The 15,770-nt window shown below is 38.3% G+C and overlaps 1 protein-coding gene across 1 annotated transcript in view; it reads right to left on the reverse strand.

Moving 5' to 3' along the window:
- Positions 1-3,369: 3,369 nt before the first annotated feature.
- CFAP99 (cilia and flagella associated protein 99) overlaps positions 3,370-15,770 on the reverse strand; it is a 49,843-nt gene continuing 37,442 nt past the window's right edge. Inside the window, exons 11-15 of the mRNA XM_059845311.1 lie at positions 14,305-14,446; positions 13,368-13,519; positions 10,973-11,178; positions 4,291-4,450; positions 3,370-3,682 (exon numbers count right to left, since the gene is read on the reverse strand). Coding sequence (XP_059701294.1) covers positions 3,515-3,682; positions 4,291-4,450; positions 10,973-11,178; positions 13,368-13,519; positions 14,305-14,446 — 828 coding nt within the window. The 3' untranslated portion in view covers positions 3,370-3,514. The remainder of the gene's footprint in view (positions 3,683-4,290; positions 4,451-10,972; positions 11,179-13,367; positions 13,520-14,304; positions 14,447-15,770) is intronic.

A 15,770-nucleotide genomic window follows, 5' to 3' on the forward strand; every position in this document is an offset into this window, starting at 1 on the left:
TGGCTGTTTCTAGATGAACTGGGAGCATCCACTAGTGATTTGTCTTTCCTTCTCCTCCTCTGGGGGAGGAGTGCTGGAGATTTGTACTAGGTATTTTTTTCCCTGCCATCCCAACATAACCATCTCTGTGTCTTTAATTTCATTTCAATAATAAAGCATCTGTGTTCTCTAGGGCAGTTTGGATTGCCTGGCATGGCAGTCACTAAGTGTGAGCTTTCCCTTGTTCCTGAGGCTGATGTGGAAGAGGGAGCCAAATGCCACCAGCAGTGACCATGGTACCTGAGTGGGGAGCACCCTGTGTCCAGTGCCTGTCACATGGCAAAACGCTTTGGTCTTTCTCAGGTAATCTGGGCTTTGTTAAACCTCCTTCAACTCCTCAGTGGCACGTGAAGGCTTCTGTGGTGTCCTGGTTTAGGGCAAATTTGGGAGAAAACCTCCAAAGGGGGCCCCTCCAGAAAGCAAACCCACACGGCCTCTCTCCTGAACTGGTTCAGGAAGGATTCCTTTGAGAGAAGTAGAAAGAACCTGTTTATTTAACAGGCACAGCACCCCCCAGCACAGAAAATGAGCAATACCAGGTGACACCACTCTCTCACCACTCTGAAAAAGATGATGAATTCAGAAAGTCTCTCTTGGGGGGGTTGCTCTGTTATCAGTCCCTCCAGCCCTGGGGCAGCTGCTGCAGCCACGAGGTGCAAACTCTTGGTGTTTCTCAGGTCCAGTCCAGAGCAGGTTTGAGTAGGTCCAAAAAAAGGGAAAGGAGAAACAGTCCAGGGAAAATTCAGACTGCTCAGCTAAACTAACTAATGAGCAGAAGCAAAAAACAAGAGCAAAGCAGGAGCAAAGCAGAAGCAAGAACAAAAGCCAAGCAAAAAGCAAAAGCAGCACCATGTACTGCCCCGTCTGTGTGTCCCGCCAGCCGTGGAGGAGTGGCTGATAAGAAACCAAAACAAAACTTTCACTCTACAGAGCCAGTCTTGAAGGCACAGAACATAATATCCAGCATAAACAGCACACACGAATGGGGATACAAGCATCCTAACGTCACTCTAGGACATGTGGTCTGTCTGCTTGTGCTGAAACACGAGAGATCTCTGAATCTGCAGCTTCCAGCACGGTAAATGTTTCCTTACGAGTCTGTCACTATGATCAGACAGGTGCAACCTCTGATTTTGTTACTCTGTTTTGATGGATGATTTCAGAGTCAGCCTTGTTCACTCAGGCACCTCTTCTTGGCTGCAAATGGTGTAACAAATGTGTAAATGAGTGAATCATGAATTATTCATCCACCTGCAGTTTTGTGAAGCAAGTGTAGAGGCTGTTGCTCCCTCAGTTATCTGTGTGTGGCTGCAGCAGGTGGTGTATGGTCCCTGCCACAGGCACCAGCTGAGGCAGCAAGTCTCAGTGAGCTGTGTGCCTTCACAGCTCACCTGCCTCCAGTGCCATTGCAGCTGCTTTTGTAACACAAGGCTAACAAGTCTCACCAGACCTTTGATTGCTCTGCATTGCTCACCTCAGGTTTCCATTACCACACAGGAATACTAGGAAATGTGCTCTAGAAGCCAGGGCAGAGTGGTTCTGGATAGGATCTGTTGTGTTCAGCATCAAGTTATACACATTTGTCAGGAGCAAGGTGGTATTTTTTTATGTTATTCTGTGTATTCTGCTGCAAGGCCTGCCATCACCGAAAAATCAATAGGCTATATTGATACAAAAATACCAATATAGGAATATATTGGTATTTTCTTCAAAACATATTCTTTTACATTCCTCAAAATGTTGATTCTGAAGATGACTTTATGCATCAGATCCCAAAGTAGTAATTGGGCTATTTGTGATCTCTGAAGGCAAAAATTCCACAGCTGGATTATTGAGATTCTTCTATTCCTCAGTCCTTTCATTTGAGAGCAAAGAAAATATGGGGAAGGAAATAATTCTGAACCAGTTTGATTGCAATTCAATAAGAATTTTGAAAACTTGGTCCAAAATCACAGGGGAAGAAGCCTGCAGTGTGACAGGGATTTGAAATTTCCACTATCTCAATATCTGCGTAATGATGTTTTTTTATTTTTTTTCCTTTTAAAAATTCTTATGAAAAGGTTTGAGAACTGTTCAGCCATGCAATATCCTAGAGCATGAGTGTCAGCTGTTAATTGCTGGCTTCTGGAAAATCAAGGTGTTAAGAGTCACCAGCTAGCTTTGTTGCTCTGGAATGCAGTACAAAAGAATGCTGAACAACCACAAAGGAAGACAAACTCCCTGCCACCAAGGGTATGTAATTTAAAGATATACAATACTGTACTAGACATGGTATCATAGTTCCTTTTCTATGTAGTTCTTCTTCTATGATTCCTTCTTTTCACTCTCCTGTGTTCCTTAACTCTTGCTCTGGAGCATGAGCCCTGCCTGCATTGCCTTTGTGGACTACTAGAGCATTTACTTGGAGTGAAAAATACAGCACATTTTATCAGCTTGTGGGTTGTGGAAGTGATCTTCACAGCTAGATGGCAATAAAAGAATTCCATTAGACCTCCTGCAATAAAAAGTGAAAAATGCAATGTTGTGAGAGCATTAGAAGCAGCTGCCTTACTCTAATGTCAGTGACAGTCTCCTTCAATTTAAATATTTGCAATACCCATAATTAAACACTTAATAATTGGCATTGAGTTAAAATAAAAATACCTTATATAGTCCTAATGCTGAGCAGATTTTAATTTTGATTTATATCTTCCTTGGCTTTGTGCCTGGATAAGTTTTGTGATTTAAAGGCTGTTGTACATAGTATAGAAATTGTCAGAGGGCAAATTATCTTCTAGGTGAGTAAAAGAATTTTTACTTTTTCTGGAAGCAGCTCCCTAAAGAGATCAATGTTATGTTCTCCTTTTACTGTTTTAAGACTGAAGAAATTTACGTCTGCAAATAGAGGAACGGCCTGCCTGGGTCAGTGAATCCAGACTCTGACTTGTAGAGGCTTTCACCTCCTCTAAACCTTCTAAACAGTTTTTCCCTCATCCTCTAAAGCAATGTTGAAACTGGCAACCCTCTTACATAGTTACTGTCATGTAAGAGGACGTGTTAGGAACTTGGGCTGACCATGCCTTCTGAAAAGATGCATGATGTAAACAAATATTCCTTGGGGTTTGCCCTCATTTTTATTCTTTTGGAAAAATGAGTGTCACAAACCATGGCATAGTATACAAACCAGAAATACAGTTCTTGACATTCTTACACAGATATTTGCCATTATGCTGTAGGAGCTCTGATGATAAAGTTTCAATTTCTTAAAGCTTTTGATTCTAGCAGAAAAAAATCATTATATAATTAATCATTTTATCATTATAAAAGAACATAAAAAATTAACTCCCCCCCCCACCCCGTTTTTATTCTATTGTGCCTGTAAGACCACATTTTTCTAATCACACTGTAAAGGTGAAATAAAGAATAAAACTCAACCTTGTAGGTAATAGGTACACTGGGATATTTCCAGCAGGCCTGAATTTGTTCCAAATGTATTTTATTTTAGATCAGAGCGCAGTATACAGGCTTTGGCTCCACTTCTTGCTGCTGCAATGAGCTCCCTTTTCTGAACTGCTTCTCTGTCCATAAAACCATGCTGAAGGATTCTGAATTGTCTTTCCCGACTCTCTTCCAGTTCTTTCCAATGGTTCCATTGAAAAGAATCCTGCAGGAAGGACAGAGAGATTATCAGACTGCAGGTGATACAGTGTTCTCTTTAGCAAATGCACTAAACTTCTATTTGATAATCCTGCTGGCTGACTACACAGTTTGTTGGCTCACATGATTGGGAAACTTGTTACCATCAAACTTGGCATGATGAACAGAAAAGTAAGCAGAGTGGGTTGCCAGTTTAAGATTGCTGCAACTCTCCACAAAACCATGGGAATGATAAACTGTAACATGCCTTGGGTGGGAGAGGGGCACTGAGCATCCCAGTATGGTGTGATGGGATGTGTGTGATAGGAAGCTGGGAAAGACAAGAGGTGGAGATGGGGTAAGATGCTGTCTTTATGGGATGAGTGTGTGGTGGTAAGAGAGGGAAGGCAGGTGTTGCATGGATGAGTCCTACTCTGTGACAGCAGAATGTGTGAAAAGAAGGTGAGGTCAAGGCCACGGCTGGAGAAATGTGCCTAGGCAGGGGGCAGGGTGTTGTTATTGCCAGCCATGTATGGCACCATCTGCCTCTGCCCCCTTGCCAGTGCTGGCAGTTGAGCAAAGGTCTGTGAACAGCAGGTCTATTGCAGATCTTTTCTCCTTATGTAATAACCAGACCTTGCTTGACACAATTCTGGTTTTCTGGGGGCTAATCTTCAAGAGTCCTGCTTGCTTTTTACGCTCCATTATTTTTTCTGCAATCTTGTTCTGCAGGTTTAAAATGCGTTCATCTTTCATAGGCCTTTCACCAGACTGGGATTTTTTCTTTTCTTCTTGCCTGAAAAGTCAAAAAGAAACAATGAGAAGGTAAAATATTATCATCCCACAGAATAAGTCCATTGAGCACACATTACCTTGGTAATAATGAATTTGCTCTTGCTTCTGAGAACCAGTTAGACTCAAAAGAGATTTAAATCATATAAATATAACTTGCATGTGATACTCACAATTTGCCTCTTGTTATTTACAGAACAGCATTACTAAACCACATCAAATAATTTTTTCCCACAGGATGCCATGATGACAATATCTTAAGTATTCCAAGCCTGGCATGACATTCTTTAGGAAAAAAATGTGCAAAACCTGGGATAATACTACAGCTCTTTGCTTGTGTGAACTATGGAGTTTGCCTTATATGATCATTAGTATTCATCTTGATTGCTGTACTCCTTGGCAAATAAAAGACTTTTTTTTCTGTGTAATCCCAATGCCCAGATACAGAATCAATAGGATGGTGATGTATTAATTAAGGTTACTTGCTCTGTGTGAGCATAAATTGATATCAGCATGTGCAGCCTAAAAATAAGGCATACCAAAGACATTATTGGATAGTCTTCCTTTCCCTCCCTTCTATTGTAGCCAATTTTCTGTCCCCTGGAATTTACATTTTATCTGGTTTTACATACTTTCACCCAATTGGCCCAATGTACTCAAAACTTGTAGGTTACACCCTGTTACAGAGTGACTCACTTAATATCCAACTTTCTCTTTTATTCAACAGTGCCCTCGAATTTAGCTTAGTAAGATCAAATTGTGGAGTTAATATTATGTCATGAGCAGATGTATGATTCTTTTGCTAAATTCAGAGCTAAAGGAAGTGTCAGATCTTCCAAGGAATGTACACAATTGTATAGTCATGTTAGATCTGCTAGGAGCAGCTGGCAAAGGATAGTTTTATAAAATGTCTTTTTATGTTGCAGTGGTGCAACATGACAGTTGCTTTTATTGGAAACCAAATAAAGACTCCAAATGACCCAGAGCAGAGTGCACTGGGGCACTGTCCACTGATTCTGTAGGTGTCATTCTGTCAGTGGCAGGACTAGTTTTACAGACAAGTTGCCTTTTGAAAAGAAATATTTTACAACTGAACTCTTTCCTTATATCTTGGGTGGTTTCAGTACAAGACACACTTCTCAAGAAGCTGGCAGATGGGGAAGAAGGAAGAAGTACCTTCTGATGCTAAACCCACCAATTTGCCTTTAAAAAGTGTCTGTATCAAGGATCCAAGGATCTAAACACTTCTTTCATCTTGGGAGAGATGGCTTTTGCCTGCCCTGTTAGCTTTATCTCTGCTTATAGGAAACTCTCTGTGATAACAAGTTTTCTTCTGCAGTCATTCCAGACTAGAGGTCCCCAAATCCTTAGAAACTGGATGAAGGGGAAATATGACCTGTGTCACATTCTGAAATGTGACTGTGAACTCTAAGTAGGGGACACAGTTAAGTTTGGCTTCTCATTTCCAATTACTTTTCCTGAGACTCTCCCTGAACCCCTCTGCTCTGTGTGTCAAGCTATCTGGTTAGGATAATGTTTCCTTATCCTCTTTAAGACTGGGATATACTCTGCTACACTAAGATTAATTTTTAACACTATATTGTAAATCTAAAAATTGTGTGCTATCACTTAATCTAATTGAGGACATGATTTATTTCTATTTGCACTGTATGAAGGCATTGCATTCCAAAGGATTTAGGAGAATATAACAGTACAGTTTTAAGTAAATACTTGATTATTAAATCTTGTCCGTGAGAATAAACAACAAAATCTTTCCTTACATGCAAATCCAGATTCTTTTAAATACAATTAAAGGAAATATAGCAAGGGGTTTAACATCAGGAAGCAGCAGCAGCTGCTTCTATATTGACGTTGTAAATAGTTGCTTATTTCCAGAGTAATATTCATTCCTCTTCTAAATGTAGTCTTGTGCCAGTCATCTACACTATTCCAAAAAGCTGCCAATCCCATAGATTTTCAGATATCACACCATATCATAACAGAAACTCAGAGAGGAAAGAATGAAAAAAGAAATTTTAAAATTCTGTTTTTCTGTCATCAGTTGAGAACTTTGAGGGCTCAGGATAGAAAAACCTCTTATGATCTCTGTCACCTCATATCATGTATTTCCTAAGGAAGTAAGGTAACAGCCAGTCAGAATGGGCTAGTACACAGAAAAATCCTCTCCAGATCAATAGAAAATGATGTGATAATTTATGAAAATTCTTCTCAGCTATATTTAAAAAATGGGGAATTTGAAGATTTGCACAGAGGTTTCCTCCTATAATCTATATTTGGCTCTTCATTTACATTTTCAAAGCTTTGAATCAAAAGTACAAAGAGATAGATGTGTGTAAGAGATGTAGTCAGCTCTTAACTGACTCAATATTTGTAGGAGGTTGAGTAAAAATGACCACTTGACCATTCTAGGCGGCTAGGACTGTATTTATAAGCTCACCTTACAAAATGGAGTCTTGTGCAAAAACACAAAATTTTTTTTAAAAGCAGAATTGCTTATAGAGCAAGTAACAATATTAAAAAAAAAAAGTTTCTCATAGCCTCAGTGAGTAGGGCTGTCTATACTTCACAGTACCTTGCCTTTTTCTGTCCTACACCATATAATTCTAAGTTACTGCAGTTAGCAAAGTGAATGTGTCTAATGGTTAACAGTTCACTATTAAGGCAGTCACTATTTTGACATTAAAGAATACAACACTATTAGACTGATTACTGTTTTGTACAAATGTGAGTGATTTAAGCACTCAAAATCTGGCTCCCTTCCAAAAAAATTAACTTATTAAGCACCTAATTTCATGTGGGAAAATGATTGTTATTCATAACAGTGTTTTCCTCATGTGAAGTAAAAATTTTGAAGTTGCATAATCAAAGTTCAGTCACTGAATCACAGAATGGCTGAGTCTGGAAGGGACCTCTGGGGGTCATCTTGACCACCCCATCTGCTTAAGCAGAGCCACCTTGAGCTGAGTGCCCTGGTCTGTGTCCAGATGGCTTTTGAACACCTCCAAGGATGGAGACTCTACCACCTCTCTCAACAATCTGTGCCAATGCTTGGTCATCTCCACAGTAAAAAGTGTTTCCTGATAGTCCTCTTGTCCCCTCAATGATCACCATTGAGAAAAGCCTGTCTTTTTTTTACAGCTTCTATTCACATCTTCATATTTATGATCCATCATTACTGATAAATTTCTCCCTTTTGTTTCAATGATAGTGAAGAACTCATTACCTCCTCTTCCTTCTTCTCCTTCTCCTCCTTTTCCTGCTCTGGCTGCCTTCACACTATGCCCACCCTTCCCCAGCTCAGGCCAAGAAAGAGGGGTTACTTTTCTCTCAGTGTGTGTGGTTTATGCCCCTTGTCAGGGAGAGATTTGAGCCCTGGCAGTGGCAGGGAGAGAAATGATTGCTCTGCCATCTTGGCAAACACATCATCATTTGTAATGCAGTGCTGGGAGTCCAGCGTGCCACAGTGTTACCGCAGTGGGAGATGGGGATCCAGGGAACTCTTGACTTGGTGGGAGTCTGTACATCTTCCTCACACACAAGGAAGTCAGGGAGAATCAGTGCTGTTCTCTCCTCTGACAGCTTTAAACCATGTGAAGGGTGAGAGCTTGCAGTCCCAGACCTTGAATCCAGCACAAAGTAACTCTCCCCCCAAACCACAGATAATGTGGATGGAGGGAGCCTCAGGCCAACTGGTTTGAACTTTAGTGTGATTCTTAGGGCATTAGATTGATTGCAGTAACACACGTCCCTCACTGGAATGAAAGGGAGTTGTATCTCAAGTACACAGGCATGTAACTTGAGTACATTAGCTTGAATTCAAACACACACAAATCTGCTGGTGCTTGAGTTTGAAAGCTGAGGGCAGAGTTGCTTGTCCACTTCAAATGACAGTGCTGATTTTCAAGCTGTGTGAAATTCTAGCAATTAAAGGGATGTCCAGTATATGTACCATTGTGCAAGCACTCACAAAGCCACTGCTGTGATAGATGTCACGGCTTGCAATCTATTAAAGGCCAATGTCTCTGTAATTTTTCATGTTCCATTTCCTATTTTGTTTAATATAGCTCATTAAATGCTTGCACAATGTGCTTCTTTTGTGTTGATGAATGACTGTGAATGTTATTGAAAGGAACCTGCTTGGTAGGGACCTGATTAAACTCCAGCTGTCACTAAAGCAGGTGTTTAGCATAGTTTAGCTGCCATACTTTAGCTGATTAGTAGTAGCCTTCAACATAATGCAATTTAGGATGTAACACATAATTTTATATTGACACATAAGGCTAACTTCTGAGGACCATTGGTAAGATTTGCTATTCTATCCCTATAATGATGAATCAATTCTGTAAACATAAAAATCAGCTTTTTACACCTTCTGTGCAGCATATCAAGAATAGAACCCAAACAATTAATCACTCACACTGGTTTGAGAGGTATTTCAGGATTCAAGATCTGCAAATAAGGTTTAATACACAAAGCCTCATAGTTTCTACTGAGAGAAATAAAAACTGCATGAAAGTGTCTAGCATTTGTAAATGCCATGGCCAGCATGCCATATTTCTGTATTAACAAAAATAACACCAGAGATTTGGATTCTGTATGAAAATGCATGAAATACACTCCCAAAGAACAACATTTTTGGTGTACTATGATGATGCCTTTTTATAGGAATTACTTCCAACATATACATAAATTGTATACATACATAAATTGCCTAGGAACCATGAAGGAAAATGCCTTCTAACATCCATAATGAAACATTATATTTCTTTATTTAGAAAGCAGACAGGGCTCCATTAAAATTACTGTATAACTTACCAAGAATCTGACCAGATTGACTGATTGAGTCAGAGGCTTGAAATTTAGTGTATAATTTAATTTGGATTCTACTATCTTTGGCATGTTGGTCTGTTCTAAAAAGCATTTCAAATGACAGAACAAAAAGTGAATCAAAGCTTCTCATTCAAGTCCAGCTTATTTCAGGATCAGAACAGTTTTAGTTCTGAATTAAGCCAAAGAGTCTAGTTTAAAGGAACCCAGCCCTATACAAAATTCACAGACTGCACATCTAGAACAGATGATTCTTTAGGCAGGTACCAGTTAAACAGGTTTTATGTAGTACACAAGTTCTTAATGCTTAGTTTGCCTCTCTAGTGGAAAGCAGTAGCTTGAATTATTCCCACAGGCTTTCACAATACTGAGTGTTTAGCAATGAGAGTATATTTCTAGCTCCAACTCCATTTCAGGTTCTTAAGTCTTAAAATCTTTTCTTGATACATGCCATAGAAAAGAAGGTCACTGCTCTGTGGAGTTAATCCACTGCAGCTGCAGTTATTGATTCATTAAATACATTAAACTATCTTCTCAAGTACTAACATAGTAAAACCCTAGTCTTTGGAGACTGGCTATCAGCAACAAACCAAATTACAGCTGAGAAAAGTGAAAACTAAAGGAATACATCAATATTGCCTTCTGTAACTGGGATGTAGAATTGGATGATAAATGATTAACGTGAATTGAACTTTGAGAAGCCACCTTTGGCAATAAATGTGAATCTAAGACATGTCTAAAAACATGTGTTTGTAGCCTGATAGAATATGCCTTCTGGATGTCAGCCTGAACATCAGTTTGCAAAATAAATATGACAGACAAGGACTTATCTCTCAAAGCCACAAAAGGGAAAAGATAAAAGACAATTTGAAAGAAAAAAGTGGCAAATATTTAAGATGCAGTAAAAATGGTATAAGATCAAGAGATGTGCCATGTTGTATACTTTTACACAGGCTTTCTTCCTACTCAGCTTTATTTGTAAATAGCTTTAACTTAGATTTTAAAACCCTTGTGGAAGGGACTTGTCTTCAGCATTTGTGAAGCATCTGTGAAGGTTATGTATCCTTTATGACAATGATTTATAAATTTGATAATGAATAATAAATATTAGTCATGAATGCAGAATTTGCTCAGCCTGTAAGCAAAGAACTTCGTTTTGATCTGGCACTATAATGTATTTAATTTATAGCTCATTATTGCCATCAAAAATCTTCCTAAAATATTTTTAACTTCTAGAATAAGACCTTCCTTTTAACATTACAGATGAAATTCAAGGAAGAAAAATACAGCTCTAATATTGGTTTAGATGAGAATGGGAAACAACTTTAAGTGTCAAGCTAGAATGATTCTAATACCATCAAATTAGTTCTGATTAGCTGAAAAGGAACAGAAGAAAGGCAAAACTTCTTGCTAAATTTATATTATTGGTTCTGAATCCTGGGGCAATACTGTCAACACTAGCCTATGGAATGTCTTCAACCATAAATGATGAAAAAGATTTGTTAAATCTGATTAAAATTATTTTCAAGAATTAAAAGGAAATTTTGGCCCCAGTGTAATCCTTGACAAAAGTACAGAAGGCCTGTATTTTGCTCTCTACTTGTTCTTCTCCTCAAGGGCTGGCAAAATATTAACAAAGTTGCAATGTCTTAAATGTCACATGCTGTTTTATACTGACTTGAAAGCAGCTGCTCGTCCAAGTTCTGCTCTGAATTGGGAAATCTGGTTCAGTTTGTCTAGAATAAGTTGTTCCTTAGCTTGTTTTTCATGAATTATCTGATCTCTCTTCTCTTCCTCTGCTGCCTTCTGTGCTTCCTTGAGTAGGGCGAGGCGTTCACGTAGTTCCACTACTGACATTTCACCAAATAAACCATGGCCACCAGTCTAGAGAGCACAAAATACAGGTTTAAATAACACTGTAAATACCAAGGGGAGAGTAAATGAGTAAAACCAGAATATTTTGATTGTGTTCCAATTCATGCTGAATATATCCTGATTTCCAGAAATATAGGGATGGTCCTAAACTAACTGGTATTTAAAAACTGGTTTTAAAATCTAGAGCATATCTTTCATAAAATGTTTAAAGAAAAAGCATTGAGAAATAGATAGAAGATTAATCATAAATACAATATATTTGATCTCAAAAAAATCTACTTGACTTTTAGTTTTAATTAGACTTTTGAATTTTTAAAATGTGTAAAACTAATTTTTTTAAATGCGTGAAGCCAGAACAGACTTTACACTAAGAATATGCATTTTCTGTATTTATCTATTTCCAAAGTATGCATTTGATCTATAATGGTATCTACTGGTTTTATCTGAAAATATTAGGACTAAGCAATGCTTCACACACAGAAAATTCAGATCCTAATGCCCAAATTTAAAATACTTGAACCTGAATGTTTAATGAAGGCTTTTTAATAGCCACTTTGCAGTGTGAATGATAATGAGATGCTAAGATCTAAAGAGAGACTTCTACACTTTGTTTGCAAACGAAGATGGATCATTTCCAAACAGCTTTGTGAAGGCTTTCAGTTTTGGCCCTTGCTCTTACATATACTTTTCCTTTCTTTCAAGTCCAGCATTAAACTTGAACTGACCATAGAGTTGTATTCACAGGAAGTGAGAGGGAAATGTTTTGCAACAGGATATATATGTCTATATCTCTATATCTATCTATATCTCTATATCTATCTATCTAATCTATCTATCTATCTATCTATCTATCTATCTATATCTATCAGTGGTAGTGTTTGAGCATGACATCAAACATGTCTAGGAAAGAGAATTTGCTTGAGGCATAGAGTGGTAGAAGCTGAATGTTTTGAGTGTCTGCATTTCAAAAATGCTCAGTGAAGCCAGTGAAGTAGTTCCTAAAATAAGAAAAGTTCTACACTCATGCAGTAGATACTGCTGGTATTCAAGCAACTAAAGTACCATGAAGGGAAGAACTGGTACTTTAAAAATTAGGAGAGTGAATGGGAGTTTTATGGACAAATACTTAATTGCACTAAGTCTGAAAAAGTCTTTTGTAGAAAGAAAACCAGGGTAAGCTATCACCAAAAGTGTGCCAATTCACTAGAGTGCGACTGTAATAGTCACTAGAATGAAACAGTGAAGCTGTGATACAGAATCACAGGACAATTTGAGTTGGAAGGGACCTTAAAGACCAGCTAGTCCAAAAGCCCTGCCATGGCAATGAACATTCTCCTAACCAGTTTGCTTCAAGCCCCATCCAGCCCAGCCTTGAACACTTCCAGGGAAGGGGCATCCAAAACTCCTCTGGGCAACCTGTGCCAGTGGTTCATCACATTTATTGTAAAAAATGTATTCCTTATGTCCAATCTGCTAATCTTCTTCTGATTAAGTTAACAAATAAGGGATTCCTGGGTGCTGCCTAAGTCTGGGCATTGCAGAGCCCAATCCCAGGCATATGAGTTGTTGTGCATCAACAGCAAGTCCAAGAAGTTTGAGATACAGTTAATACAGTTATTATAAATTCTAGACTTACACACACAAGTAATTTACACAGAATTGTAATAGCTCAGAAGGTTTTGGGTTCTCTTGACAATCTCTTTCATATACCTGAATGTTGACAGTTTTGAAAGCGGAGGAAATCAGTCTTGCTAATTACCATGGCCATCACCACTGCAATATAACTAAGTATACATGAGTCCAAACTTGGTGTTGATTCAGTTCTTACCCTGACTGACAAATCTTTGAATTTGTGAAGATGCACAGAACATCTTGTAATCACTGTCCAGACTCTTTATGTAAGATATTGGGAAACCCAGATCCCATTGGCAAAATTCAAAGAAGGTTCAAGAGGACTAAGATTTCACTTGCCATGAGAATATTCTTCTTGATAAAATTTTATTTTATAGACTTTGTCAATGTTCCATTTCATATCTAACTTTTGTCATACAATATGACAAAATACGACATGTGTGGGGTCACTCTGTACTTCATCCATCCAGACTGTGATATACCTGCAGTACACAATCCCTCTGAATGTGTGAAACATATCCAGCACATATTTATGTAAAAACAGTAGTTTTTCCTTTTGAGCTTACCTCTGTTAAATCAACAATCTTGTGTCTGATGCTAGGTGTAGACTCAAGCGCTCGTATTTGTTGAATTAGTTCATATCTTTTCCTGTTCTTCTCCTCCTGTTCTTCTAAAGCTTGCCGGAGGAGTTCTCCACTTTCTTCACAAACCTGCTGAACTGAAAGATAAGAATTAATCTCAGTTAGCTGTTTGCCTATTTTAACAAGTAGTCCATCTGGAGGAAAATTCATATGCATTAATGAATAATGACAATAATACTGATCTAAAGGTACTTGAGGGAACAGTCTGGTATTGGTGGGAGGAATCATTAAAGAAACAAATGAGTACTTCCCACCTCCACCATCTATCCTTCTATTCAGCACATAAATGTACTATATACATACACAGACACTTTGAATTACTGCTTTGTAATTTCTGTTCTCATTTGTACATACTGTTTCATTACTTAATAAAAGGATATTATAAAATAGAAACTATTCATAGTTTTCTGAGCTATGTATATCCTAGAAATGATTGAATTGCAAAGGCTGGTAGGCTCTGCTAGTCCATTTTGGAGTGACTAACACTCTTTGCCTGCCTCAATCCTTATGAATACAAGTATGGAGATACACAAGCAGAGAAGTCTGCATTTGACAAAAAAGTAGAGTCATTAACATGTGCTACTTTTGGGTAGAAGGGAAGCTGGTTGCAGAACATTAGTGATATATATCTCCTGTTTAAACTAAGAGTAATTCCCATGACCAGTAGCTTAGAATTTCCGATCTGCCCATTGCCAGCTGGTTTCTGAATTCATATTCATACATTCATGGGAACGTATAGCCTGGATCTTTCCCTCAATTTCACTTTCCCTTCTGTAAAAATTGTAATTGGCCCACTAAAAGAAAGATGAAGTAGTTTGGGGATATTTAGCATCACCTCTCATTTTTCTGGCAATATATATACCTATCTGTTGTTTGTATTCCTGGATCTTTGCTTTTACTTGCTTTACATTCTTGTGTCCTTCCATGACCTGTTCCACCAGCTCTTTCATTTCTTTCTGTTCCTGTAGACGTTTCTCTGCATACAGGTGCATCAGCTCTGCTTTCTAAATCACAAACAAACAGGTGAATACAACTCCTGCTAAGTGGTAATCTGAGTGCCTCAAATCATTGAAACAGGGTAAGGAAAATTGGATTCAAACTGTTACATCATCCACAAAGGTAGAAAAGGACAATGGCTGGGGACAAGAAAGAGTCCCAGATTTAAGCTCCCCTCTCTGTGTTTTATTTACACGGAACTGCCCTGCATGACATTTGTACCGCTGCTTTCTATAATTCCCTCCTACATGTTTCCAAGAGCAGACAGAAGGAGTCATTTCTGGATCAGGTTGTGAGATAGCAAGAAGTGTGCCAATCTAATATACTGCTAGTTGTGTGCCTGCAGGAACTTCTTGGGCCCAAGTCGCAGCTCTGTAATGTCAAGTCCGTTTTCGGGTACCATGTTCCTTTCTTTGTCAGAGGAAAGGAAAAAGAAGCAGGAAAATTTATTTTCTCAGACTAGATTCCTTGTTGCTCTTCCTGTTTTAGATGAAAGACCAGAGTTTTAAAGAAGGAAGCAGGTCAGTATGACAGCTGAACGTTGGTGAATACCTGGAGATCTGCCTGTGGATGACATGCTCTGCTTGTTGATAAGCAAAGGGAGCTATGTGGAATTGGTTGGGTTAGAGCAAGTCTTATTTGCACATCCCCAAATCTATTCCTTTTGAGACATTTCTGCTAACAAATAAAACACATATGCTCTGAAGTTGAAGTGAATATAACAATTGCAATACTTTTGGAATGAGTATGAGCAATTATACTATGTTCAGTTGTACACTAGGGTTCACTTTAAGTTCTTGCTATAGTCTCTCTAAACAAACATGAAGACTCAATGCCAGAAAAGATTGAAAGGTATTATAGAACAGAAAAGAAACTCATTAAGCAAATTTTCCTTTTATAACATTGTCTTTATGAAAATTTTGTACATTTGTGGTCTCATTTTATGTTGCTGAGACACTGCACTGACATTTGCAAGATGGTTAAGAGACAGGTACTGGCCTACAGGGCATAGCAACAAACTGGAGAAATAGAAAAGAATGTGATGGTGGCTATGAAAAGTTTAAAATCTGTAGTATTTGGTGATTCTTGATCACCTGTTTAGTTTATAAGAAAAGCACTGGGAAAATGTAATGTGAGTTGTGAAAATAACAAAAAGATCTAGCAGTGATTTTGAGAAACTGTGATTTGCCAGATTTAAAACAGTGTGAAAATATTTCTTGGCATAAATATGCAGTTTTCCATACAGATGGATCCAAAGAGGGCTGTCTGTCTGAATTTTTACCTAAGAGAAATCTAGATGTGTCAGATAGTACGTAGTAAATTGAATTATAT

Source organism: Haemorhous mexicanus, chromosome 4 (assembly GCF_027477595.1).
Source record: "Haemorhous mexicanus isolate bHaeMex1 chromosome 4, bHaeMex1.pri, whole genome shotgun sequence".
Lineage (NCBI taxonomy): Eukaryota > Metazoa > Chordata > Aves > Passeriformes > Fringillidae > Haemorhous > Haemorhous mexicanus.